This window comes from Torulaspora globosa, chromosome 1, assembly GCF_014133895.1.
Source record: "Torulaspora globosa chromosome 1, complete sequence".
Lineage (NCBI taxonomy): Eukaryota > Fungi > Ascomycota > Saccharomycetes > Saccharomycetales > Saccharomycetaceae > Torulaspora > Torulaspora globosa.
The window spans coordinates 627926-654240 of NC_050727.1; the positions used below are offsets into that span (position 1 = coordinate 627926).

Genomic DNA, 26315 nt, shown 5'->3' on the forward strand with positions numbered 1-26315 from the left:
CTTAGGCCATCGCGCAATACGATCTTAAAGCAACCTTCAATATTTGATTAAGTCAGGAGGGCATTCAAAGGCAACGGATCCAAAGGCTTTATTCTGTCTGACATGAGATTGTATTGCTGAACTGAGTCTCTAGTCACTTTAATCGGATTCAAAAGCGTTCCAGGAAGCAGGATGGTTGCAGAGAATCAGGAAGAAAATCTCTACGGTATCCTAAGCGAAAGAAACATCAAACAGGTACAGTTTGGAATTGATAAGAAGTTCCCCACATGGTATGGCAGTAACGCTTATTTTAGTCCCGATAGCAGACAGCTGGGCTTCATAGAGGAAGATCGAACTCCGGTCAAAAGAGAAAAATCACAATACTGGCTTGATACGCTGTATGTCTGTGAGTATTGCTTCAGGTATACCGATAGGGACGACAGCTTCGTGGCTCATGTTGCGCACTGCCAATTCAAGTCCAAAGCACCTGGTAGAGCGAAATACAAAAGCCCCTTGTACACTATCAGACGTGTGAGAGGCTCCAGGCATCTTCTGTTTTGTCAGTGCCTTTGCCTGTTCACTAAGCTGTTTCTTGATAACAAATCGATGTATTTCAAAGTGGACCACTACGAGTTTTACATTGTCTATGAAACGGGCAACACCAAGCCGATGGCATTCTTCTCAAAGGACCTGGTCTCATACCACCAAAACAATCTTGCATGCATTTTGACCTTTCCGCCATATCAGAGACTTCGATTAGGTACGCTTCTTTTGGAATTTTCTTATGCACTTTCGAAATCAGAGCACATTGTATCTGGGCCGGAGTCACCTCTTTCGCCATTCGGACTGATAAGTTACTTGAAGTACTGGTCAAAGGTGATCTGTTGGGAGCTGGTGGAAGGAGAATTGGCTAACCTCGGAAGACTCTCCATTGAAACCATTGCGACGGTAACCGGTATAAGAGTAGGTGATATTATACTAACCCTGAAATATTTGGATTGCCTCGGCGATAACAATCAAATTCATCTTCCTGTTCTTCGAAGGCATCTCAAAGCCGTTGAGCGGAACCATAAAGAGCTCTTTATGCTACATGATGAATATTTATTGATTGATGATTGATCCAACTCTCCTCGTACCCGCTGAATTATCGATCTGTCTTACGGATAATATCGGGTTTATCGAAATTCTGCATAATTATCTCATTCAAAGAGCATCTTAATTTCTTCGATTCTTCTTTTCCTCCGCTCATCTTCATCAGCGTCCACTGCTTCTCCGATAGTTCTCTTGCGTTCCTGAATGTGAAGCATTTTCTCCTCTATACTGTTTTCCATAATAAGCCGTATTACCTTGACGTTATTCGTCTGCCCGATTCTGTGTATTCTATCGATAGCCTGGTCCTCCATGCTGGGCGACCACCAAGGATCCATCATGAAAGCATGGGATGCGCATGTCAAGTTTAAACCAACTCCGCCCGCCTTCAGAGACAGCAGGAGAATTTTCTGCCGACTGAGATCTTTGACTGAGAATTCCTGGAGTACACTGGATCTCTCCTTTAGGTTCAGCCTACCGTCAAACTTGTAAATCTTGGCCACGTTCGGAGGAAAAGCGTTTGAGAGCTCACGTTCAAGTATATCCAGGTAAGACGAAAACTGCGAGAAAACAACAACTTGCTCGCCGGCGGCTGTGTCCTGTAATAATTTTAAATGCTTGAGTAATGCCAGAATTTTAGCAGGCTTTGAGCTTTCATTGTAAGGTACAAAAGTGAAGTTGCCCTCACTGTCCTGACATAGAGTCAACAGAAACTTAGTCCTGAATAGTTCCCTGCAATTGGGACACCTCATCTCCAATTTCTTCTGTTTCTGAAAATCCAAATAGTCCTCAATACAAGGCTGACAAAAGGCATGACCGCACTCTAAGAACACAGCCGATTTTAAATTGATCGATTCTGTAGTGCAGATTGAACACTCAAGGCTTTCGAAGCTGTCTTTCGACCTGTACTTTTCAGCTACTTGAGTGATAACGTCACTAATGTCTCCGTCGTCTTTAGGCTGGGAGCTGTCCTCTGAGTTTCCTAAAATGCTTTCTACATTAACTGATTCATTAAACTGTTGTGCACCGTCTCTTAAATCCTCATCGTTTTCATCTTGAGATCCTAATAATGCTGCGTCGCAGCAAATCTGCCTTAGCCTTAATATGTGAACCAATATAGTGGAATACTTTTTGAGCAGGTCCCCATGAGCAAGTCCTGTTTTAACTGAGTTCTCTGCCTTGTCCAAAAAGTACTTGTATATTTTCTCTTGTGACGTATTGAATTGAATTTTCTCCACGATAACTTCCTTAGGTGGCAGTTCAACCAGTTTTTTTCCGTCTGCATCTCTCATCTCCTTCGTTCTTCTCAGGGACACAGGTCCTAAGATTGCGTTGACCAAGTCAAATGCCTGTTTGAACTGTTTTCTCTCGAACGGCTCCGATACGAACAGCTTCCAGTATCCGATTTGCGACCAAGGCTCCAGTCGCAGAAATTTGACTAAGCTGTATAAATCATCTAATCTGTTGATAATAGGAGTTCCTGTTAAAACCCACCGGCATTTGCTGGATAACTGTAGTACTGCTTTCGATGTGGCTGTCATCCTATTTCTAATGGTATGGCCCTCATCAATAATAATACGGTAAAAATCTATTGAGAAAAGACCAGATGTGCCTTCATTCTGGTGCAAGCTCTTTCCTTTACCAATTTTACTCCATTCACTCTGGACGATCCCATAAGTTGTTAATACCACCGTTGGAGGATTCTTTGTTTTTGTTAGCAGGGTTTTTAAACTGCTAACGTTACCTCCGTAGTATACCTCGCAATAAAAATCTGCCGCATTATTCGCTCTCTCAAATTCCGAACCCCATTGGGTCAGAAGGGACATTGGAACGACAATGAGGGTCGTTTTGGCTGCATATGGCTTCCGAGAGGAATCCCGGCTTGCCTCTTCGAACATACCGCTCTTGTTGGCCAAATATTTTGCATCGAAGGGAGCTGAGAGAATCAAAGATAAAGCAGAAATTGTTTTACCCAAACCCATCTCATCTGAGAGGATTCCACCTTTTGTCATGGTCTTGAGCACTGGCCTGTCCATTGAGAACTCGCCGGTATGCAAGTTTGCATAGAAGAAACGTTCATTACTACTAAACTCTCGTTCTTGGCTCTTTTTTGATCGTTGAGCCGCCCAGGACATATCTCTTGGCCACTCAAACTGCTTCCATAGAGGGTTCATGGTGTTTTCGTTAACGCCTTCGACTTCACTTGATGCTGAAAGTTTATCGTAGGCATGCTCTCTTTTCAGCATCCATGCTAGACCCTGCTTCTGGTAGCGTCTCAGATTCAGCTTGAACACATCGTTGGAGGGCTCATATTCAGGTAGCTTCTCGAGTGCTTCAACTGATTGCGTGGCATTATAAAATAGCTTAAGCTGATTTAAGTTTAGAGTCTCATCTTGGTGATTTGTTTCCTGACCTTGCTTTATGGTTCCATCCTTTCTAGCTTCCGACCAGCTTCCTTCACTCTCCAGATCAATAATCTCCGTCTCTCCGACTCCTCTTTCTTTCTCCTCAGTGTAAGGTGCTATGCGCAATCTGTCAAACAAAGCCAACAAACTTGTACGTCTAGATCTATGCTCTAACTCCTCCTGTGTTTCGACGATCGTCTGACTGCCCTCCCATGTTCGCGCTCGCGAGTTTTTAGCAAAGGAAGTATTGTGAAATGACGATGTGGTTGGGTTAAAAAGTGCTGATGTGATAAAGCAATCAAGCTGTACAATAAAACTATCACCTATGCTTAGTCTCTTGTTGTCACAAAACACCATCGTTGCCTCGAAGAAAAAATCATCAATATTCATAAGTGGATAAAGGATTTGCGCAATATTCTCTGGTATCCTACCAAGCTCACGGTTATGCTGAGCATCAAAAACTTTGACGTAAGCTGCAAAAGCTGACTTTTTGTGACCAGATGCGTCGTACAGCTTTGATAACTTCACTTCTCCGGCTGGCTTCGCTATACTCAGCTCTGATCCATACTTGAGGGGCTTCAACGTTGGTCTGGTCGCCATAACGTTCATTTGCAGTGATCCAATGAATCTTTTCCAGCTTACTGAAGGCTTCAGCCTCTTCGGCGAAGGATACCTGGTGTTCTTCTCAGCAGGCTCAGGAGACACTGATTGTTGTGATATTTCGAATATTGGAGTTGTCAAAGACTCGGGAAGAGATTTCCTTGAAGGGCTTGACAAGTTCCCTGCTTTCGATGCCTCCTCAAAATAGTGACCGATAGCGCTTGAAATTACATCTCCAGAATGAGCGTATTGCTTACATAGACCAATCGCCATCTCAAGCGAAATGTCTGGTACTATGTTTCTCAGCTTGCTGACGTTCTGTGAAACTACATTATCGTCGTTCCCATCTCTTGATTCTACATGTTCGCTGACTCCGTTTGCGGTAGCCTCTTCAGCTTCGCCGTTTGAGAAGAGGAAGGACTTATTATCCTCCAGTACCTGATTGAACTTGGGCAGACTTTCTTGCGACGACTCAAGCTCGTCCCTAAAAAATCGTTTCCTCTCTTCCTTTTCATCCGTACTCATTTCGACTGATACACTCTTTCACGAGCATAGATCATCATCCGAGACTATTTCCGTACTTCTAATCTGCTGCTATGGCCAACATTAACTTGCCACCATCTGAATCAACGCGGTTAACGCGTTGATCGGCGATAAACGTACCCGTACGCGTTGCAAGAAGGGTAACAATCAGAAAGACTGAATATGAAGGGTGAATCAAACTTCTACCCTGACGTCAGCTTAACGTCTATCAGGAGAAGATCTTCCTATCATTGCTTTGCGGTAGCGTAATGTTCCTTCAAGAGGTCTGTTGCCTCTTAAACCGTTCTGTTCTTGTCGTAGCGAAGATGCGTTTCGAGAGATGAGGTTCAAATCTGCCTGAAAAGCAAATGCAGAGCCTGAAGACCTCCTGCTTTTCCCCATGCTGCTCAAAGCCCAAGACTTGCGCCATTCATGGCAAGAGCACATCTTGCCGCTCATATAACCCCTCTCACTGTTTCAACTCAACATATTGGAACTTGTGCAAGGCCGACCAACGTATCAGATTGCACTATAACTTCTAGAAATCACTGACTCACATTTGTAGTGGTGGCAAATGATCGTCAAGCTGGGCGGTAGCCGCCCAGCTTTAAATGAACAGCGGCTTTTAGCGGATCTGTTACCCGCCATATGCGGGTAATCCTTAGCTAGCAAGCTAAACCTATAACTACTTTGAACAATGAGACCTCATAGATAGCTAGCAAATAAGTTATCTGAAGGGTGCTTGTTCATTGCACTCAAGAGATATGAGCTTGGCTGCCGGATTGGACTGTGGCACATCTCCATAGAGCGATCTGTTTAGAGTCAAATGAAGAGCTACGTGGTGAAATGGCGACTCTGGATTTACAGGGGGTCCATAGCTATTGCTATGGTTTTTCTCGTGGGCTTCTCAATCGTGCTACCAATTGATTGTATCGCTCAAGCTGCCGAGTCTTTCAACAATGCGTGGAATACTTTCATTGTTGTGGGAGCATTGGTCGCCTTTGCAGTCGCTTGTGTTATTATAATCGTTGCAAGAATCATATTTTACAGGAGTTGCAAACAGCACATACCGAGGTGGTACTTGCCCTTTGCGCCAGGCGATCTTCCGCACCGGGGGAGTCGGAAGTTGGTCTTGACAAACATGGAGAGGTCTAGAGAACTAAGCACTTTGTTCAAGCGACCTAAAGATCCTGTTATACACGCTGGTATGGAGCCTCCAATACGATGCGATGATAAGGCGTATGAAAAGTTGTTTCCCGAATATTTAAACTACGCAAGTTGTATCAAGGTCGTTGCTGATAGACTGAAATATCAAGGTATTTTTCTCAATAATGCGGATTTGAAGATGGGATTGGATGAAACATTTTCCGATGTAGTGAGAAACCAGTTTATGGATACGGAAGATAAGTTCCAAATGGAAAATGCTCAAAAGCTCATTGATATTTACGAAATGATGCGGTATTCCAACGAAGAAGTAACTAGATCCCAATTTGTCGATTTCGTATCGCTGGCGATATATTTTGTGGATATTTCGCTGACGATGGATAAGAAATTGCCCCATTTGAAACAGATTAACACCACATCGCGACTTCAGTTTAACGTTGATGACGAAGATTGGGAAAGGAAGATTTCAAGGACCCCTACTGGCTACTTCAATAATGAGTCCGACAAATTCGATTACGTGCCATACGCGGATTCTTCATCGGTCTTGAGAAGGACTTTTACCGGCCGGTCTTTTATCAAACCGACGTCCACTAGCTCTCATTCTGGTCATTGAGCTTCCATATGCCAAACCCGCAAACAACACTTGCCTGACTACAACACCATATATGGATAGTTCTATGTAATTTAAGACGCACCCTGTGCGCTTTGACGATCGATGCACCAGAATTCGTATTAGCCTAGGCCCTGGCTTGTCGCTTTGATTCCTTTCTGGAAAACATCGTTTCTAGATCTGGTAAATCTCATCGATCCAGGTCAAAAACTGATTTCTCGTTTGTTGATGAGGAACAGCGGTACTCAAACCCTCTCTTAGTTTATCTGCCAGAGGCCTATATTGAGCAGCGTATTTTCTTAGTATACTTTTGATGAAGCTCACTGACGTTTCGTACTTCCAGATCAAATCCAATCTGGGCAGTTCTTCCTCCAGATCTATTTCCATATCATCAGATATTGTGGGACAGACAATTTCCTCTTCTGCTGGAACCTGTAGTTGGGCGATGGTTTCATTAGTAATGATACAAAGACGCTCGAAAACGTACTCAAGGCACTCGACATTATTTGAGTGCTGTGATAGATTCCTGAATGTTGACTCAATCGACGTTCCGTCAACTAAGCCGTTGTTTTTATTGTCGTATTCCGTGAAGGAGAAAGCAAATATCGCTTCAGGCTTGATCAATCCTGCGTGCTTAAAGGCGTCAGAAATAAGGAAACCGTTTTGAGAATTGGAGTTCCAAAACCTCAGGACAGCTTCCACAGTTAAAAACTCCTTAGCATCGTTGTCCATCTGCAGCTTTCCGAAGATTGTTGCCATATCATCCTTCAAGTCAGAAATATATTTGTTAGCGTGCGACAGCGATCTGCTCCCAGAATAGACAACAGTTTGAACTAACAATACAATAACAAAACGATCGAAATCACGGATTACTGCACCGTATTTCTGCTTCATATCGTCTAAAATGGTTTCCAGTTCTATGACTTCCCTCACATCGTTGGCTTTATGAATGTAGTCCAAAATCTGGCGGACTTCTTCATGGAAAGGCACAGACTCCTGCATGAAATATAGCGAGTTCTTCTTAATTTCCTCGATGTCGACGACATGCGCTTCTGAGAACAGAGATTGGTAAAATTCGTGCACTTGTTCTCGTGGAACATAAGAACTATCAAGATATTTCTTGAACTCCTCTGGAAGACTATCTTCGACATCCAAAGTATTGGAAGTTAGTCGAAGTTCCTTGCGGATCAGATTTTTAGCAAAATTTAATTTCGCACAGTAAAAGCTCTTACCAAACCTAATTGAATCATCTTCCCACTCCTTCCATTTCCATGAAAAATTGAAGTTACTCATCTGAATTGAAAACCAATCCAGGTATCTGGACTTTAGCTCTAGGTCGAGATTATCCAAATTGTTGTAAAAGAATCTGAAAGCACGACCGAAAACCGGCGCAATAGCCTTTGGAGAGTTTTGACAAATCTCAACCAAGAGAGTGTAAAAATAAGCAAATGGCTGAGATACATCTGGCAGTTTAAAAATCAGGCCCAAAATTGTTTCGATAGCAAGGTCCTCAATCTTGAAGGTCGTGGCCAAGGGGTTCTCCTCGTACGTTGCGGCCAATTGAGCAATTGATTCACCTGGCTCGGCGAAGATGCCAGGTTTGAAAAATAAGTCCAACGTAATCACTTGTCTTGCCACCTCTTTTCTATTGAATTCCATGCTTTCTGTGATATCAATAATAATATCGTTAAGTAGTTGGCCTGCATAGGTAGTCACTGGGACGACTGTCTCAAAATCACCTGCAGAATTTGGCAAATAAACGTGGAAGGCATACCTAGGATTCTTCCACATGCTGTCAACAGAGCCGAAACCCATATCAAGCCCACTGAAAGGTTTCAGAATTTCCGCCGAAGGCAATTCGAAGGCTTCGTTGAACCCATGTTCATTTTTTTGCTCTGGTAATAGATGTCGCAAGTCAGGGAACAAGCGAGAAAGCTGCTCCATATTGTTCGCCAATGCACGCTTAACATTTGACAGGACGCCTTCTACTAACTCGTAGCTTTCATACGGACTATTCTTGTTGTATTCCTTCAGCAAACTAATATCAGTCTTTTTGACTTCGTATTCGCTTTCGACAAAAGAGATCATCTCTTCCACTCTATTTTGGAGATTTTCATCTTCTCTGTTGAAGAAAAATAAGTAAGGAATGTTCAACAATGTATTTGTGTAAAGTTCTTCCGACAAAGCATTTCTTTTCGAACCCTCCATCTTATTCAATTCAACACTTAACTGAAAAAACTTCTGGTAGAGCCCTAACGGGTCATCCTTTAAGAGAATTGGCGATAATAGCGACAGGAATCTAAGTAACAGTTTAGCCTTGTTCCAAGGTCCCGTCTCATTTGATCTCACTTCGAAATTCTCATCAATACTCTCTTTACAGCAATTCTGCAATTCCTCGAAGAAGTAATTGATCACGCTCTTGGCAGCCACCTCGTTTCTACCGTTCACTACCATGGTTAAGAGAGCGATAGCAGGCTGCTTATGAGGCTGCTCGAGAACAACAGCACGGAACGTTTTTAACAAGGCGTTGTTAAAATAGTCTTCGTGTCCATACTCGTTGACTATGGCATCACTCAAAAATTTGATGTCCTCTTCAAATGCCTTGACCGATTCACCAATTGTTCTGATATCTGGCATCATTTCCTTGCAAAGTTGCACAACTGGCGGAAGCCTCTGTCTCTTGGGAACACGAGGTCTAAAATCACGGTATCCCTCATCCTCGTCGAAATCTAAAGGTAAAATCATCTTCTGTTAGTTTTCTGATGATGGCCGGCTAGCAAGATGTCAGGTTTCCCAAAGGTCTGTGAACGATTTTATCCAGAATCTCACAAACTTCTCTCTCTTTATCTCCAATCAAGTGAGCTGCAGGATCAATATGCCACAAAAGCTGGGACTGCATCCTTAATTGGGCGACACCATTTACTGGCACTGACGCGCCTGAAAAAGCTAAGCTCGGTGCTTGACGAAAAATTCAGCATGCGAAAAGTCTGGAGGTAAATAACCCATGAGACCCATTAGGTAAAAATAGCAAACATACCAGCTCTTCTTTTCTTGCCAAACATTGCAAAGGGTCTCTCTAAGCTCTATATGAGCCTTCTTTCCTTCTTTATGGCAAGGGTGTCTTATTGACTTACTATATCATATATAGTGTAGATTGCATACTGGGCTTGATTTTTTTCTTCAAATGCGCAGTGTCACGTACCAAATGATTTCTACTTACTTACTGACAGTTGGTCTTTAAGCTGTGATACCTCAGCGTCTTTCAGTGCTAGTTGATCGTTTAATGCGGATATCTTCTGTAGAAGTTCGATGGAGCTAGGCTTAGCGCCGTTTTCCGTCAGCAAAACTTGCTCTTCGGCGATAAACCTCTTCAGACGCTCGTTGTTCAGCTGTTGAATAAGTTCTACAATCTTGGATGACTTTTTGCGCAGTTCAGTCTCGAAGTCTGCTAAAGAGAATGGATTTTCCCCCTGGGTAGCTTCATTGGAGTTCTTCAGTTGTTCTTCAAGTACAGTCTCTCTTTTTATTGATTCTGCTAGTTCCATGGAAACGAGTGTTAGCTCACTCATCAACTCTTTGTTTTCAGATAGAATATGCAGCTGCTCCCCCGAGATCGTGATAGTTTTGAACTTATTTATCTCAAGTAGCTCATCCTCTTCGGCGAAACTTGGCACATAAGGTTTCCCTAATGTGTTGTCGAATATAAATGCGTCGGGATCGTCTTGCGCTTCAGAACTTTTCGCAAGTCTGTCTTCGCTCCCATTGTTCTTGTATCTTCCCAGTGCTGGGCCGCCTTCTCTGTTGCGCACCAATGTATAATGAGAAGATTCTGAATTCGGTATGCTGTTCATACTCAGGCGACTGGAGCTCTTATTCAGAGCTATTTGAGAGTCGTTTTCCTTGTTCAAGCTGCTCGTTGATAGCTTCCTCAAAAACTCTTTGGCTTTTATCATAGAGGAGCGTTTTGCTCTTCTCTCTGTGCTTGCCATTTCAGTTAGAGTATCATCTCTCAAAGAAGCGTCTTTATCTTCAGCGAGCGCCTCAGTGGGATCATGTTGTCCTGCTGTGGGGAACTCCTGGGCAGTAACGAACATGCTCCTATTCTTTTCCTCCAGCTGGTACATTCCACTCGGATTCGCAAGCCTTCGCTTCTCCGGAGAATCACTGAAAACTGACACGAACGTTCCCATTGAAACTCTGTTATGCAAATCGACCTTGGTTGTCGTACTGTGGTCATCCACGGAGAGCGATCGCAGCCCATTCTCTAGCGTCGGAGATGGATCAAGGTCTATATCCTTTTTGTCCACGGCCAACCTCTGCTGGCCAGAAGCCTGCTCTTCCTTTGGTAGTTCTGTCTTTTTCTCCTTCTGAGTCAATTCTTGCCTTATGAGAGCTTCCTGCTCTCTGAACACCCGTTCTTTCTCCCACAGTTCTCTCTCTCTCTCTGCCAGAAGCCGTTCCTTCTCTCTCAAGTCCTTCTGCTGCGGGGCAGACAACTGTATGACGTTCAATTGACCTCTCGTATCGTCTCTAGCGGTTGGGGCTGCCTTCACAGGTTGCGGTGGCAAGTTATCTGACGACAAACCATGCGGTTGTCCGTAGGCCTGTTGCTGGGGCCGCGGTTGGAAGTTATTTACACCCGGCCTCATGTTTGGAGGTCTTACATTGGGCGACATGAGTGACATGGCACGCGGTCCGCCAACCGCCCCAGGCATGGGCCGATGGTTTGTGGGGCCGTAAAACGTACCTCTTTCGGGCTGAGCCGGTGGATGCATCATCGGACGTGATGGATCGCCAGCGTAAGGGGGCGGTGCTAGAAACCCCGGGTACATTTGATTCGGCTGTCTCATTGGATTGACGCTGCTATAGCCCTGCAAAGACATGGATCGGGCGTCGTTTGGTGTCTTCTGCGCTCTTGCCATCGCATTCATTGCAGATTTCTTCTGTGCTGTCAGATGTTTCCTGTACTCGACGTTGTTCATATTGCTATGTTCTCTGGTCACCAAAGTCGGAATTATAGGTGCTGTATCGCCCCCATAGCCGTATCTTTCACCACCCTTATTGCCGGAAGTCCTGATGTCGTTATACGTCATCATCGACATGCTATCATCCACAATCACCTCCTCATCTTCCTCCTTACCACCAAAACCGCCTTTACTCCTGCCATGATGCATCTTGGGTCCCTTGTGTCTGAAAAAACTCGATAAAGATTTTTGATTCAGCGAATAAGCTCTCCTCTCCGTTTCTTCGGGCCAAGGTCCACCGGAATACGGCTGTTGCTGGGGCATTCGATTCTGCATTCTTGGATATGGCTGCCGTGGCTGCGGAGGTCCTCTCGGTATCTCCTGAGAAACATCGATATTACCTACGTCACTCTGGAGAAGATCTCTTCGCATTTGGCCTCTCGAAGAGGTCATAGCAGACATTCCAGCATCCATATTAGCCCTTATTGTGCCAAATTTATCTGCTATGTAAAATACAGGCCTTCTAACGTAGCCATGGAAAACCCGACGCCAGAAAAATATACACTTAAATACAGATAAAAACGTAAAGAAAGCAGATGGTTGATTCTGAGACCAACGATTGACTATCTCTACATGCTACACAGTTTACTACAGTTTTCTTGATCTCATAGTTGAGGATTTTGGTTGTTCCTTCTCGGCAGCAGAAGCGATCTTCTTTTCGGCAGGCTCCTGCTTGATGGAGCCCTCCAATTGCTCGTTGTTCTTGAGATCCACCGATTTCAGTTCGCGAATAAACCATATGACACAGACCCACAGACATAACGCAATGATGAAAAGGGCATAGAAATGGACATTGCCCTTCGTAGCGTAGATCAGCCAGATGAGAGTACTCAGAAGCGCGATGAACGAAACATGGGTAGCCACAATGAGTTGCGGCGTGGTTCCCGGTTGGAAAATGCTCTCCCAGAGGGCCACAAAGAAATTCGCCATTCTCACACCCGCGATATGTCTTCAACCGTGCCCAAACTCATCGGCCTCTTCACAGCATTACTATGAAGATCAAATCCGAACCATGCAAAAAAACGGCCGGGTGACCCTAATTTATTTATTCTTCGTTTAAAGTACAAACGTAAATACCCGTTTATGGAGACAATGCTAAGACCGCCAGCTTAGATACCAGCACCCAGAGCAAAGGAGCCTGCCATTAGAGCCACGATGGCAGCACCGAACTTCCAGGAGATTGGGTGAGCGACCATACCGGCAGCATCGTTCTTGGAAGAGCTGGCAGATTTGCTGCTGCTGCTGGAGACGGAAGAAGAGACAGAGGAAGCCTTGGAAGAGATGGAGGAACTGACGGAGGAGGCTTTGGACGATAGGGATGAAACAGACGAAGCTGCAACGTTGCTGGCGGAAACCAAGTTACTCATTGTGCTGGCGGAAGAAGAAGTCATTGTGATGGTTGGATGGGAATGATTTGTTGGGTTATCAATATTGCAATTCGTAACAATATCGGCTAGATACTGGAAGAGAGAGCACCTTATATAGGGCTTCGAGATCGATCTTTCATCTTGCTCGCGTTTTGCTGAGTGTAATCACATTACCGGATCGGGACATTGCCAGCATGAAAGAAAAACGCCAAGCCTGGTTGAAAGCCAAGCCTCCTTCAAAGTGCTAGCAACCCCCGCTAGACGTCTGCGGCAAATCTGAAACAGGGAGGGCAGTGACGCGAGATGACTGCGAAAAAGGGATGTTTCAGATTTCCCCTTTCTGTCCAGACCACGTGCGCAGCTATTTTCGGATCGCGGCTAGTTCCAGGCCGGGTAAAATAGTATTCATCGTGTGGTATGATGTGAAATTCCTGGAACGACCCACGCAACTTTGAAAATTTTTCAAGGATGCGATGAGCGGCCGGTGTCGTCGTCGTCGTCTCGAGATGATATATATAACATCATAGCACTAGAAGAGAGCTTCTGCTGCGTCTCCAGGAGGTTTTTTTAAAGAGGTATCAACAGGACAAATCGTCAACAGCAGTAGCAATGGGTGCTTACAAGTATTTGGAAGAATTGCAGAGAAAGAAGCAATCTGATGTTCTCAGATTCTTGCAGAGAATCAGAGTCTGGGAATACAGACAAAAGAACGTCATCCACAGGGCCTCCAGACCATCTAGACCAGACAAGGCTAGAAGACTGGGTTACAAGGCCAAGCAAGGTTTCGTTATCTACCGTGTCAGAGTTAGACGTGGTAACAGAAAGAGACCTGTGCCAAAGGGTGCCACTTACGGTAAGCCAACCAATCAAGGTGTCAACGAATTGAAATACCAAAGAGCTTTGAGAGCCACCGCTGAGGAAAGAGTTGGTCGTCGTGCTGCTAACTTGAGAGTTCTAAACTCCTACTGGGTTAACCAGGACTCCACCTACAAGTACTTCGAAGTCATTCTTGTTGATCCTTCTCACAAGGCTGTCAGAAGAGATGCTCGTTACAACTGGATCTGCAACCCAGTCCACAAGCACCGTGAGGCTAGGGGTTTGACTGCCACCGGTAAGAAGTCCAGAGGTATCAACAAGGGTCACAGATTCAACAACACCAAGTCTGGTAGAAGAAAGATCTGGAAGAAGCACAACACCTTGTCCTTGTGGAGATACAGAAAATAATCGGTTTGTTAAGTTTTTTAACAAGTTTTTTATACTAGCTAATCTTTTAAACAAACCTTTTTTTTTTAATGAGCTGTGCAATCCTGGAAAGACTGGCTGGGATCCTAGCTTGGGCCCAAGTTGCCAGTTTTACCTGGCCTTTTGACTCTTGTTGCTAATAAATTTGAATAATTTCCCATCTTTACTGTCATTGTAATTTGTTGCCGGTTTGTGAACGTACAAATTTTTATCACAGGAAGGGATAATAAGAAAGAGAAAAAAGTTCAGTGATTTCAAACTGACTAAAGTTTCTGTGGTTTGTGTTAGTTGAATTGGTTCAATTCTTCGATAGTATCACCATTAGCACTTTTGCATTCTTATAATGACTGATTACAAGAAGACAGCAATCTTGTCCGTTTACGATAAGACCGGTTTGTTGGACCTGGCTAAAGGTTTGGCCGAGAACAATGTCCGTATCCTTGCTTCTGGTGGTACGGCCCGTATGGTTCGTGAAGCCGGCTTCCCCGTGGACGACGTCTCGTCCATTACGCATGCTCCTGAGATGCTGGGTGGGAGAGTGAAGACGTTACATCCAGCAGTCCATGGTGGTATATTGGCTAGAAATCTGGAGAGTGATGAAGAAGATTTGAAGAAGCAAAATATCGATAAGGTAGACTTCGTGGTTTGTAACTTGTATCCTTTCAAGGAAACCGTTGCTAAGGTGGGCGTCACTGTGGCGGAAGCCGTGGAGGAGATTGATATTGGTGGTGTGACGCTTTTGAGAGCCGCTGCCAAGAACCATGCCAGAGTGACCATCCTGTCCGATCCGCTTGATTACTCCACTTTCCTTTCTGAGTTGAGCCAGGATGGCGAAATTTCGCAGGAATTGAGAAACAGATTGGCTTTGAAGGCATTTGAACACACTGCTGATTATGACGCAGCCATCTCTGATTTCTTCAGAAAACAGTATTCCGAAGGTGTGGCTCAATTGCCGCTACGTTACGGTGCTAACCCACATCAAAAGCCAGCTCAGGCTTATGTCTCTCAGCAGGATAGCTTACCTTTCAAGGTTCTTTCAGGCTCTCCTGGCTACATCAACCTCTTGGACGCTTTGAACTCTTGGCCTTTGGTTAAGGAATTGTCGGCCTCTTTGAACTTGCCAGCTGCCGCTTCTTTCAAGCATGTCTCCCCAGCTGGTGCTGCCGTGGGTGTCCCATTGTCGGATGTGGAGAAGCAAGTTTACTTCGTCTCTGATATCGAGAACTTGTCACCATTGGCAGCTGCTTACGCCAGGGCTCGTGGTGCTGATAGAATGTCCTCATTCGGCGACTGGATCGCTCTATCCAACATTGTCGATATCCCAACCGCCAAGATCATCTCTAGAGAAGTCTCCGATGGTATCATCGCTCCAGGCTTCGAACCAGAAGCTTTGGAAATCCTGAAGAAGAAGAAAGGTGGCAAGTACTGTGTCTTGCAGATCGATCCAAACTACATCCCAGAATCGATAGAGACAAGGCAGGTCTACGGGGTCAACTTGCAACAGAAGAGAAACGACGCAATCATCAACAAATCTTCCTTCCGCGAAATCGTCTCTGCTAACAAAAACTTGACTGAACAAGCCGTAATTGACTTGACTGTGGCTACCATCGCTCTTAAGTACACTCAATCCAACTCTGTTTGTTACGCAAAGAATGGTATGGTGATCGGCTTGGGTGCTGGTCAACAATCTAGAATTCACTGTACAAGATTGGCTGGTGATAAAGCTGATAACTGGTGGTTCAGACAACATCCAAGAGTCTTGGGCATCAAATGGGCTAAGGGCGTTAAGAGACCAGAAAAATCAAACGCTATTGATTTGTTTGTCACTGGTCAAATCCCAACCGAAGAACCAGAGAAGTCCGAATACGAATCCAAATTCGAAGAGATCCCGGCTCCTTTCACCCCAGAAGAGAGAAAGGAGTGGTCTTCCAAATTGACCAACGTTTCATTGTCCTCTGACGCTTTTTTCCCATTCCCAGACAACGTCTACAGAGCCGTTAGATCTGGTGTTAAATACATTGCTGCTCCTTCTGGCTCTGTCATGGACAAGGCTGTCTTTAGCGCTGCGGATTCCTTCAATCTAGTCTACGTGGAGAATCCAATTCGTTTGTTCCACCATTGAATAGTCGGATCCCTCTGTATCTGAACTTTCCTAGTTTTATAATATGTTTTAATTATCATCATGAAAAATGCGAGACTACCTCGACGCTTCCAAAGGAGCTTCATTTATTATCTTAACAAGATTCTACGAACATGTCTGCAGTATGGTTTTACCCAAGTGATAATCGACCAGCTAGGGTCTTCACAGTGTTCAGGAATATACTGCGGTAGAGCGACAACAAAGACGATTGAGCTCGATCCTACCACAAGTGGTAGAAGAGCTCAAAATCGTGCACTCTACTTAATCTAAAGGACTTGTCGACGGGGCTGCTTCTGTCTCATCCATATACATAATGGCAACAATCAAAGACGTATATGACCAAAGCGACTCAAAACCCCAATCCCGAAGAATCGGAGGAGAAGCTTCAGTCAATAGCCTATAGATTCCTTGAGACTCTGCCTCTCGAGCGCCGAACTGTTAATCAAATTAAGGAAGGTTAAGCAACAATAGCAAGGAACACACGTATCGGTCTTGCTAAACAAGAAGCAATACAGCTCCCCCCTCCTTAGGATTGATTAACACAAGTCTATGGTTTTTTAGTATTGAAGTTGTTATGTCTAGTAGGTGATGCCCAACTTCATCGCTTTTTATAAGCAAGCAGTTTTGAAAAATTTAATCATTACCCGGTTTCATGATAGATCTTCTATATAACAAGGGCTTACTTGGATGGTATGCTTCAGCCGAGTTAGACGTTGTTGAGCCTGCTGTAGCCATGAATCTCTGTACGACAGCATACGCAGGAATTAAACCCTCGTAATCCTAGGGAAATCCTGCACTCTTCACATAGTGCGAAGCAGGTACAGGGCCACAACACAATATTGCGTGGGTTTATCCTGCAAACCACGCAGTTTGAACGGGAATCTTCCTCATCATTGTCCCCTAACATGTCTTCATCTGTCGATCCTGCGGTAGCTGAGGCGCATTGCCTTTTCTGGGAAACTACCTCGGCTATTATATCCGCTGGACTGGAGGCCGCGTATTGCGACCTCGTTAGTCTACGATCTTCCGCGAGCTGCACTTTGAGTATCGGCCAGATGGCCATAAACCACTCCATTTCTTTTGGTGCAGTGGTGCTGAGAAGCATTTCCTCGGCTTGTTCTTCGGAGTTATCAGGGCCGATAGTGTCTGTTTCACTTTCATCTTCACTTGTCTCGAAATCCGGAAGATAGTCCTCAGAGTAATCTTCTTCTGGAAGCAGCGGTGTTTCCTCGCCGTGATTGCGGTCTGATTCTGGCTTTGTCAAGAACCTGGCATAATTTCTTTCTGTGATAAATTTATTAAGGTCCCTAGATCTCTCGGATCTATTAGTGTTCGCTGACTTTTCTTGCACCTGTCGCTTTTCTAGCCACTTACGCTTGAAGAAAAATGTAAACGCTGCTTTCACAAGACTGTAACTTATTTTTAGCTTGGAAATTATTGATGGAGCTCCTAATCTTTGTAACTGCTTATCTGTCCCCGGGTCCTTTTGATCCATGTCATCCGGAATGGTGCTGACCTTGTTAAGGTAGCCGCTGATCATATAGCTGCGGTGAATGTCAGCCGGATTATTAAGGGAAGAATATTCTCTATGGATTCCCCTGTTCATGGACTCGTTACCGTTACACAGCAGAAGGGCTAACTTGTTCACAACATGAGAGAATTCCTCCTCACCTGTACAATTTAAATGATTCCACCAATTGTGCATAAACGAATGAAACTGCAACTCCTTAGTGTCATATTCCTGGTTTCCAAAGGGATTTTTTCTCACCAAGCAGGCTAGTGCGTAGGTGGCCACTGACATTACTATTAAGAAAAGGGAAAATATCTTGGGAAAATGTCTATATCTCGTTGACACTGGGATAGAATCAAATCCATGTGTCTTGACTTGATATATCAAAAAAATGATGTTAGTTATGTTTAATACAGTACTACCCGCCAATCTGTGTTTCCTGAGATTGAACATCTCCACTATATGGATCCAGATTCTACCCAAAAGCGCCATTAGGCAATCAGAAAGGTATTCGGGCGCCATAGTCAAATACAAATTCCTCTGCGATAGGTAATAGAATTGGACTGAGAGCTCGAAAATTGTATAGTCAGATTCTTCCAACGGCTTCGAATTTGTAGTTGTTGTAATGAAGGTCTCAACGCAGTGGGACCATGCAAATATCGTAAAAGTTCGTGCCAAGTAAAATGGAAATCCCATCGCGGGAAATACCTCTATTATTCCAACTTGGTTTAAAGTCTGGATCACATTATAGAAAAGCGGCACCAGAGCTGAAAGATGTAAAACAAATTTTGACCAAAGAGGCAACGATGTTCTAGCGGTATTGGATCGCAGGGAGGCCATAATGACAAATCTATTCAATATCAAAGCAGTAACGAAACTGGCAACGGCGTAGCTGCTGAAGAAATAACCAATGGTATCCACTACGGACTCCAAACTTGGGATCAGTTCATCGGAAGCGACAGCTTGCTCATATTGAAGTCTTGTGGCATTAAGCACTGATAATGCGATTCTATAGGGGTAATTTATCAATGAGCTGAATATTACGGTCTCCGGAACGAGTGAATGAGCTGTTTGATTGAGATATGAAAAGGCACCAACAAGCGACCCCTGATTCGCTGTGCCATTCATGTTCTATAACCTCTGAACTTGTTGGTGATTCGCACTGTTGGCGATCGTCGCTTTCGTAGTAGAGTTATACAGACACTACCCTAAACACTGCCAGAGTGGTTCCCACAGGTAGCAGTTGAATTCAGCTTAATAAGCTTGAAGTATACGAGGTCGTCTCTGAAGGTAAAAAATAATGGTTGCTAAGAGATTCGAACTCTTGCATCTTACGATACCTGAGAATTCCAAGGTATGCAGTTTGGCTGCACACAAGAATCGAACCGACTCTTGAATCAGGCGCCTTAGACCGCTCGGCCAAACAACCATATTAAACTTTCGGGAATGTAATAATACGTTACGGTATTATTCGAGGGTTGATATGGTTGGTCCTGTAATTAGAGCTTGTGATAGTTTGTTCAAATACTTATTACTGACAACTATTTGTATCCTATTGAATCTGCTTCTCTGGACCTGGTTGGCTCTCTAATAGCTCTCAACTGGGTCCCTTTTATATGTTTCATTTGGAGTTCTCGTCAACTCGCCACTCGAGGCTTAGGCCCGATATATGGTTCTCCTATATCGGTCATGGACCTATGTCTTAGTCAGTCACGTACTTGGCCAGGCTCTCAATCTTGTCTTGTCGAGCCGGTATATCCATCTCATACTATTACAGGGAAAAGCTTTTATTTTCTGCTATTGATGAAAGACAATATCTCGCAACAATTCCTCTTGCTCTGTCATCTGTAACCATTTTTATCGCTACATAATACAAGTATCAATTCATCAAACCATTCATAAAGCTTCAGACGGCCATGATCGTCGTAGCTATATATTTTGCAGTTTACATGGATCTCGCAATATCCAAACGCCGCACAACATGTGCTATGCTGTTAAACAAATTGCAGTTGACGTAGCGAAATGCTCATTTCCCGCTCTTCACTTTTGCTCCTTCTATTTAGTGTCGCTAGCGACAGACATATTTTTCAATTTGAACTCCGAACACGAAAACATAAATTCTCAGACACTACATACCACGGACTTGCCAGAACTTAATAAGCACACAGGGACATGCAATGAGCTCAAATCTCATTCTAAACCGAATTGCGAAGACCACGTAGACTAAAAGATGCATTAAGGCAGCAGGTAGCGAATTCCACGTGACTTGTTTCTTCGCTATGACTCTTTCAAGGCTTAATTAAAAGCTCATCCTCGAATTAAAAGTTTCACTGACGCAGTATTTGAACAGACCGTTCACTTTCAAGTGTTGAATCAGCTTAGTTCGAACCGACATGTCCCAGACACTTTTCAATAACATCGAACAGCTTCCGCCCGATGCTCTTTTCGGGATTAGACAAAGGCTAGCTCAAGACTCCAGAGCTGTTAAAGTTGATTTGGGGATTGGTGCGTACAGAGATGACAATGGCAAACCTTGGGTCCTTCCTAGTGTTAGATCCGCTGAACAATTGATTCAACAAGACCCAAACTACAATCATGAGTACCTGGGTATCAATGGTTTACCGGAGTTGGCTGCTGGAGCGGCCAGGATTATCTTTGGTGAAAACAGTAATGCTTTGAACGAGGGCAGAGTCGTTTCGGTGCAATCTCTCTCCGGTACGGGTGCATTGCATTTGGCTGCCAAGTTTTTGTCAACTTTTCTGGCCGGTAGGCCATTGTACATCTCTGAGCCAACCTGGGCAAATCACAAGAGCATTTTCCAGAGCCAAGGCATCAAAACTGTGCCATATCCTTACTGGCAGGCCTCGACAAAGAGCTTGGACTTGGACGGATTTCTAGAGTCCATCAAGGACGCGCCATCGGGATCTGTGGTATTGCTGCACGCCTGCGCCCATAACCCTACCGGGTTGGATCCAGCCGAGAAGCAATGGCCGGCTATTTTAGAGGCCATTGCCTCGAAAAACCACATAGCACTGTTCGACTCTGCATACCAAGGGTTTGCTTCCGGTAGCCTCGACAGAGACGCTTTCGCGATCCGTCTTGGCGTTGAGAAACTGGCCAAGGTGTCGCCAGTGTTTGTATGCCAATCATTCGCCAAGAACGTCGGCATGTATGGTGAGCGTGTTGGTTGTTTCCACGTGGTCATTCCACAGCAGGACGATTCTACCGTTGACATTTCTAAAGTCAACAAGGCCATCGCTTCGCAGCTCTCTAAGATCACTAGAAGCGAGGTCTCGAACCCCCCAGCTTACGGCGCTAAGATCGTTTCCAAGATTTTGAACACACCAGAGCTGACTGAACAATGGCACAAGGACATGATAACTATGTCTTCAAGAATCACCAAGATGAGACATGAGCTCAGAGAAAAACTGGTTCAATTGAACACACCTGGAAACTGGGATCACATCGTCGATCAGTGTGGTATGTTTTCCTACACTGGGCTAACTCCGGAGATGGTCAAGAGATTGGAAGCTCAACATGCCGTCTACATGGATGCCTCAGGCAGGGCATCGATTCCCGGTTTGAACCAAGGTAACGTGGAACACGTTGCTAAGGCCATCGACGAAGTGGTTCGCCATTTTACGAGTTCCAAGTTCTAAGTCTCAAGTTCTTCAACCTTTAATTATCACTAAATAGTTCTTATTCTTTGTTCGAAGGGTTACCCTGCAAGCGCACCGCCATAGTAAACAAGGCAAGAGATCTAGAAGAGGCTTTGAAGTTGGATAGCAGACTGAGAGCTGCAGTAGCCGGTCCCTGTTCAAGAGTGCTAGTTGGATCAAAGACTTCCAGGATGGACATAAGGGATCGATCGGCGGAATTTCACAAGAGTGTGCTCGTTTACAAGAAGAGGCACAATGCTAATTCACGACATGCAGAACCGCAGAGCAACGGGATACCGGGGAAGTCGTCGGAGTTCCAGTTGAAGGCGTCTGGTATAGCCCACGATATCTCATCTACAGCCCAGCTGTTATCGAAGCTGGCCATGTTGGCCAAGCGGAAGCCGATGTTTAACGATAATCCCGTGGAGATAGCTGAGCTATCATTTCTGATCAAGAGGAAGATATATGCCATAGAGCAGAGTCTAGTAGAACTGAGCAAACTGCAGAGGTCGCGACAACAGCAGCCTCGAGACTCCTCTAGTGATTCACAACACTCAAAGAACGTAATGACCCTATTAAACACCAAAGTGAGGAACATATCAGGCGCTTTCAAAGATGTGCTGGAAGAGAGACAGCAGATGGAGATCAACAATCGGGACAGATGGGGAAAGATCTCGAGATCCAAGGACGGTGATCGAGACGACGAAGCCAGGAGCGATGCAAATTTATCGATGTACAATAGTTCAAACCCGTTCATGTCGTCAGTAATAGCAGAGACAGACGAGAAGGGCACGCAGAATGGCGGTGGCGAGCTTGCAATACCAAAGGATTCACAGCTCCTGTTGATGGAAGAGGGCCAAATGTCGTCAAACCAATATCTGCAAGAGAGGAACCGGGCCGTGGAGACTATAGAGTCCACTATCCAGGAGGTGGGCAACCTTTTCCAACAGCTGGCGTCCATGGTGCAAGAGCAAGGCGAAGTGATCCAAAGAATAGACGCCAACGTCGACGACATAGACATGAACATCAGCGGCGCGCAAAGAGAGCTACTGAAATACTTTGATAGAGTAAAGAGCAATAGGTGGTTGGCAGTCAAGATCTTCTTTATCATCTTTGTGTTTTTCGTGATATGGGTACTGGTCAACTGAGCCCGCACCGAACCCCAGCGCCTAAATCACAAAGTTGTATGTATTAGTAGATATACACATACTATAACCCCATTTCCGCCTGTAGCTCCCTCAATGCACGCTCGTCCTCGTCTTCCTCTTCCTCCTCCTGCTCCTGCACCGGCTCCGTCCGCCGTGGCTCCTGCTTCTCGCTCGACTGTATCTTCTCGCGCGGAGCGCTGGGCAGCGACACGCTCTGCGCGCCGGACGTTTGACGAGCCTCGCTCAACGCAGCCTCCTGCGCCAACATATCCAGCTCCTCGTCCAGCTCCTCCTCGTCCACCTCGTTGGCTCCCGTGTACATGGGCCTCGAGATCGCATCGCTGATCTCCTCTCCGAGCTCCACCTGTTCCCTGATCTCCTCCATCGTCTCGTCCACCTTGTCGAGATCGAGCCCGTTGTGCATCGATTTCATCGCCTTGGCGCCCTGTTTCATCGCCCTCATCGTCTCCAAGTTCAAATTCGCGCTCTCGATCGAAAACAGCTGCTGTTCCAGCGTCTCCATCTGGCCTTCCAGCTTCACCAGCTGGCCTTCATAAATTTTTTTCTTCTTCAACGAATTCTTAGCCAGGTTCTTATTGTTCTTCGCAAGGAAAGCCCTAGCATCGTTCTCCTGCTTCAGAATCTGCGTTTGCAGATGTGATTGTTTCTTCGTAAGCAAGTTAATCTGTTCCCTCAACTCCACAATAGCCAGTTTGGGCAAGTCCTTATTTTTTCCGCCACCAGACGATCCACCAAAGAAGTACGACAACATCGCCAGCCAAATCTCGCTGCTCTGACCTTATCACCTCTGCAACTGCTGCTAACTCGACCGGTCCTTAAGCCCTTCTTCGCTTATGCCTGCCAGCTAACAACGCTCGTATCACGGCACTCAAAAAACAGTCCAACTACAAAGAAGCTGGGGTCTTGACGGTGATCGGCAGACCACACAGCCAGGTTGTATGGTTGCAGCGGCGGACGATGGGCTCGCCTTCCGATACCACACACGTAGTGCCGACACACCAGCGGATCACCTCTTCGAAGCAGTGGGTGCTCGACCACCGCAGGGAGCCGACCGGGCGACACGCCGGCGGTGGCAGCAGGGCCGCTGGCACGCCAGCGGCGCCTGCCGCGGACAGGGAGACCAAGAGACGACTGAAGGAGCTCGAGACCGCGAGGCTGCAGCTCGAGTACGACTCCGTGAAGCAGGAGAACGACAAGCTGAAGAAGGTGATCGTGCGGTTGAAGCAGGAGATCCAGGTGTACAGCGGGCTGCTCGCCAGCGAGCAGCCCCAGCGGCAGCAGCCGCTGGACGAGCTGCTGATCAGCAAGAGCAAGAGAAGGAAGAAGTCGCTCGAGCCCGGCCCCGGCCAGGACCCAGAGGCCGCGGTGACCAGCGACGACATCCTGCTGATGAACACGCTCACAGACGTGCTGGCCCAGATGCAGCAGCCTTAGCCTTGGCGTTGAGATTTCGATCTCCTTTATCGGATCCGAGGGCCCGGGACCAGGGCTCCTTATGGGGAAAAACGTATATTATGAGCAGGAGTATATAAAGAGACATGGAAAGGAACAGTTATGACCAGCACGGCGTTTGGAGCCAGGAGTGTCAGAGAAGGATGTTTTTGTGCCAGCTGGGCTTGAGCGGGAGTACTCGCGGGGCAGTGAGATCGGGACTGGTGTTTTCCAGGGCTTCCAGAGCCGTTTTGAGCAGAAGGTTCAACTCGCAGACGGTCAAGACGAGTTTCCAGAAGGAGCAGGAGATCCTGGTGGCTCAGAGACGCAACAGACCGGTGTCTCCGCATTTGACCATCTACCAGCCGCAGCTTACATGGTATCTTTCGTCGCTGCATCGTATCACGGGCGTGCTGTTGGGAAGCGCGTTCTTTGCAGTGACAATGGCGTTTGGCGTGTCGACGCTGTTTGGACTCGGGTTGAACACGGAGAAGCTGCAGGAATACTACAGGGAGAAAGTGCCCCGCTGGGCTGACTGGACCATCAAGGGCAGCGCAGCATACATGTTTGCATTCCATTTTGGCAACGGCATAAGACATCTGCTGTGGGACACGGGCAAGGAGCTGACCATCAAGGGCGTCAACCGGACCGGGATCGCTGTGTTGGTGTTCGCGGCGTTTGCCGGCACCAGCTTTCTATTTTGGTAGTGTTATTTATCGATTCATATGTTTCTCCGTAGTTAGAGGCAGCAGGAAATGCTTGGCAATGCATATATAAGAGCGACAAAAATGGGACCCCTGGAGGGAGATATCGCAGGAGAAGGCGGTGAAGTAGCGATGGGGTTCCGCGGCAGGTTCTCGATTACGGATTCGGTGATCATTGTGCTGGTTTACGTCGAGACTGTGCTGGCGTTGTCGCTCAGACTGGTACCGCAGCCGGTGAAGTCGTTCTTTACATGGTTGATAAACTTTGCGGAGGGCTCGGATGAGCACTCGATCGAGCAGAAGCTGAGGAGGGCGGCGACGATCCACGAGATGTGCCGGCTGTTTGATATATCGGTGGAGGACCACCTGGTCCGGACGGAGGATAACTACATACTGACTTTGCACCGCATCAAGCCGAAGACGGGCAGATTCAACGGGAAAGTGGTGTATTTGCACCACGGATTGCTGATGTGTTCGGACGTTTGGGTGTGTAATATCGAAAAGCACAAGAATCTGCCTATGGTGCTACACGAGCTCGGGTTCGATGTGTGGATGGGCAACAACCGGGGTAACAAGTACTCCACGGCGCATCTGCATCGACTGCCGAACCAGAGGAAGTTCTGGGATTTCTCGATCGACGAGTTTGCCTTCTTTGACATACCGAACTCGATTCAGTTTGTGCTGGATAGGACGCAGGTGGAGCAGTTGGTGTGTATTGGGTTTTCGCAGGGCTCAGCACAGATGTTTGCAGCGTTTTCGCTGAGCGAGGAGCTCAACATGAAGGTGTCGCAGTTCATTGCCATCTCGCCGGCTATGACGCCCCGGGGTCTGCACAACCGCATCGCCGATACTTTGGTAAAATCGTCCCCGAGGTTCATGTATCTTTTCTTTGGCGATAGGATCGTTCTGCCGACGGCCGTCTTGTGGCAACGCACGTTGCATCCGAAACTCTTCAACCTGCTTGTCGACTTCGGTAACAGGTTCTTGTTCAACTGGCGGGCGCTGAACATTACCGCCAGACAAAAACTGGCCTCTTACTCGAAACTCTACTCCACAACCAGTGTCAAGTCTATCGTGCATTGGTTTCAAATCTTACAGTCGCAGAAGTTCCAAATGTTCGAGGAGTCCGATGATATCATAAATTCTCTTTACAGACCATACCAGATCGCCACATTCCCAACAAAGACCAACATCAAGATCCCCATCCTGCTGATCTACGGCGGCGTAGACTCGTTGGTCGATATCGAGGCGATGAAGGACCTTCTGCCGGCAAAAACGGTGTTCGACATCGAGGTCGATAACCACGAACACTTGGACCTTCTGTGGGGTCACGACGTCGACTCTCTAGTCATCTCAAGGGTGATCAAATTCATCCGATTTTTCGATGAACCGTTTGAGCTGCCTCTCATCGACAACAATCAAGGCGTCGGTCACTTCAGCCTCGTGCCCAAAGGTTTGACTTCGTCACTAACCATGAATGGTGACGAGACAACGCAGTTCAAGGAACATGCCTCCGACGGCGAATCTGTGTACATGGATAGCAGTGATCATCTCGAAGAGCTCAGGCAGCATAAGAGGGAACGAAGAATTTTGAGCGATCTGTTCTACGATGATTTACATTCATCCTAGAACGCTTACAAACCTCGCAAAGATTCGGGCGTTAGAGAATAAATAGTTGGCTTTGTTGTTTTTAATACGCA

The 26315-nt window shown here is 46.0% G+C and overlaps 15 protein-coding genes and 1 non-coding gene across 16 annotated transcripts; 9 read left to right on the plus strand and 7 right to left on the minus strand.

Moving 5' to 3' along the window:
- Positions 1-171: 171 nt before the first annotated feature.
- On the plus strand, positions 172-1098 carry SAS2 (histone acetyltransferase; the record flags this gene model as incomplete). The annotated part of the gene is made up of 1 exon (XM_037281304.1): positions 172-1098. One exon carries the CDS (start codon positions 172-174, stop codon positions 1096-1098), a length of 927 nt encoding a protein of 308 aa, XP_037137199.1.
- Positions 1099-1178: 80 nt separating this feature from the next.
- RAD5 (DNA helicase RAD5) lies at positions 1179-4598 on the minus strand (the record flags this gene model as incomplete). The annotated part of the gene is made up of 1 exon (XM_037281305.1): positions 1179-4598. One exon carries the CDS (start codon positions 4596-4598, stop codon positions 1179-1181), a length of 3420 nt encoding a protein of 1139 aa, XP_037137200.1.
- Positions 4599-5421: 823 nt separating this feature from the next.
- Positions 5422-6372, plus strand: DLT1 (Dlt1p; the record flags this gene model as incomplete). Its single annotated transcript, XM_037281306.1, has 1 exon — positions 5422-6372. The coding sequence occupies one exon, from the start codon at positions 5422-5424 to the stop codon at positions 6370-6372; it is 951 nt and encodes a 316-aa protein (XP_037137201.1).
- A 171-nt stretch (positions 6373-6543) lies between these two features.
- STO1 (Sto1p) lies at positions 6544-9114 on the minus strand (the record flags this gene model as incomplete). The annotated part of the gene is made up of 1 exon (XM_037281307.1): positions 6544-9114. The coding sequence occupies one exon, from the start codon at positions 9112-9114 to the stop codon at positions 6544-6546; it is 2571 nt and encodes an 856-aa protein (XP_037137202.1).
- A 467-nt stretch (positions 9115-9581) lies between these two features.
- HG536_0A03460 (uncharacterized protein) lies at positions 9582-11807 on the minus strand (the record flags this gene model as incomplete). Its single annotated transcript, XM_037281308.1, has 1 exon — positions 9582-11807. One exon carries the CDS (start codon positions 11805-11807, stop codon positions 9582-9584), a length of 2226 nt encoding a protein of 741 aa, XP_037137203.1.
- A 174-nt stretch (positions 11808-11981) lies between these two features.
- Positions 11982-12323, minus strand: PKR1 (Pkr1p; the record flags this gene model as incomplete). Its single annotated transcript, XM_037281309.1, has 1 exon — positions 11982-12323. One exon carries the CDS (start codon positions 12321-12323, stop codon positions 11982-11984), a length of 342 nt encoding a protein of 113 aa, XP_037137204.1.
- Positions 12324-13369: 1046 nt separating this feature from the next.
- RPL15B (60S ribosomal protein eL15) lies at positions 13370-13984 on the plus strand (the record flags this gene model as incomplete). Its single annotated transcript, XM_037281310.1, has 1 exon — positions 13370-13984. The coding sequence occupies one exon, from the start codon at positions 13370-13372 to the stop codon at positions 13982-13984; it is 615 nt and encodes a 204-aa protein (XP_037137205.1).
- Positions 13985-14345: 361 nt separating this feature from the next.
- Positions 14346-16124, plus strand: ADE17 (bifunctional phosphoribosylaminoimidazolecarboxamide formyltransferase/IMP cyclohydrolase ADE17; the record flags this gene model as incomplete). The annotated part of the gene is made up of 1 exon (XM_037281311.1): positions 14346-16124. One exon carries the CDS (start codon positions 14346-14348, stop codon positions 16122-16124), a length of 1779 nt encoding a protein of 592 aa, XP_037137206.1.
- A 724-nt stretch (positions 16125-16848) lies between these two features.
- ASI1 (putative ubiquitin-protein ligase ASI1) lies at positions 16849-18780 on the minus strand (the record flags this gene model as incomplete). The annotated part of the gene is made up of 1 exon (XM_037281312.1): positions 16849-18780. One exon carries the CDS (start codon positions 18778-18780, stop codon positions 16849-16851), a length of 1932 nt encoding a protein of 643 aa, XP_037137207.1.
- Positions 18781-18953: 173 nt separating this feature from the next.
- HG536_0Atrna1L lies at positions 18954-19081 on the minus strand. Its single transcript has 2 exons — positions 19043-19081; positions 18954-18998 (listed from the first exon to the last, which is right to left on the minus strand). It is a non-coding gene; the product is annotated as a tRNA-Leu (tRNA).
- A 964-nt stretch (positions 19082-20045) lies between these two features.
- Positions 20046-21311, plus strand: AAT2 (aspartate transaminase AAT2; the record flags this gene model as incomplete). The annotated part of the gene is made up of 1 exon (XM_037281313.1): positions 20046-21311. One exon carries the CDS (start codon positions 20046-20048, stop codon positions 21309-21311), a length of 1266 nt encoding a protein of 421 aa, XP_037137208.1.
- Positions 21312-21502: 191 nt separating this feature from the next.
- Positions 21503-22459, plus strand: SED5 (t-SNARE syntaxin; the record flags this gene model as incomplete). The annotated part of the gene is made up of 1 exon (XM_037281314.1): positions 21503-22459. The coding sequence occupies one exon, from the start codon at positions 21503-21505 to the stop codon at positions 22457-22459; it is 957 nt and encodes a 318-aa protein (XP_037137209.1).
- Positions 22460-22520: 61 nt separating this feature from the next.
- Positions 22521-23231, minus strand: SNF7 (ESCRT-III subunit protein SNF7; the record flags this gene model as incomplete). Its single annotated transcript, XM_037281315.1, has 1 exon — positions 22521-23231. The coding sequence occupies one exon, from the start codon at positions 23229-23231 to the stop codon at positions 22521-22523; it is 711 nt and encodes a 236-aa protein (XP_037137210.1).
- A 206-nt stretch (positions 23232-23437) lies between these two features.
- On the plus strand, positions 23438-23914 carry HG536_0A03540 (uncharacterized protein; the record flags this gene model as incomplete). The annotated part of the gene is made up of 1 exon (XM_037281316.1): positions 23438-23914. The coding sequence occupies one exon, from the start codon at positions 23438-23440 to the stop codon at positions 23912-23914; it is 477 nt and encodes a 158-aa protein (XP_037137211.1).
- A 104-nt stretch (positions 23915-24018) lies between these two features.
- Positions 24019-24618, plus strand: SDH3 (succinate dehydrogenase cytochrome b subunit SDH3; the record flags this gene model as incomplete). Its single annotated transcript, XM_037281317.1, has 1 exon — positions 24019-24618. One exon carries the CDS (start codon positions 24019-24021, stop codon positions 24616-24618), a length of 600 nt encoding a protein of 199 aa, XP_037137212.1.
- Positions 24619-24666: 48 nt separating this feature from the next.
- Positions 24667-26244, plus strand: TGL1 (sterol esterase; the record flags this gene model as incomplete). The annotated part of the gene is made up of 1 exon (XM_037281318.1): positions 24667-26244. The coding sequence occupies one exon, from the start codon at positions 24667-24669 to the stop codon at positions 26242-26244; it is 1578 nt and encodes a 525-aa protein (XP_037137213.1).
- Positions 26245-26315: the final 71 nt, after the last annotated feature.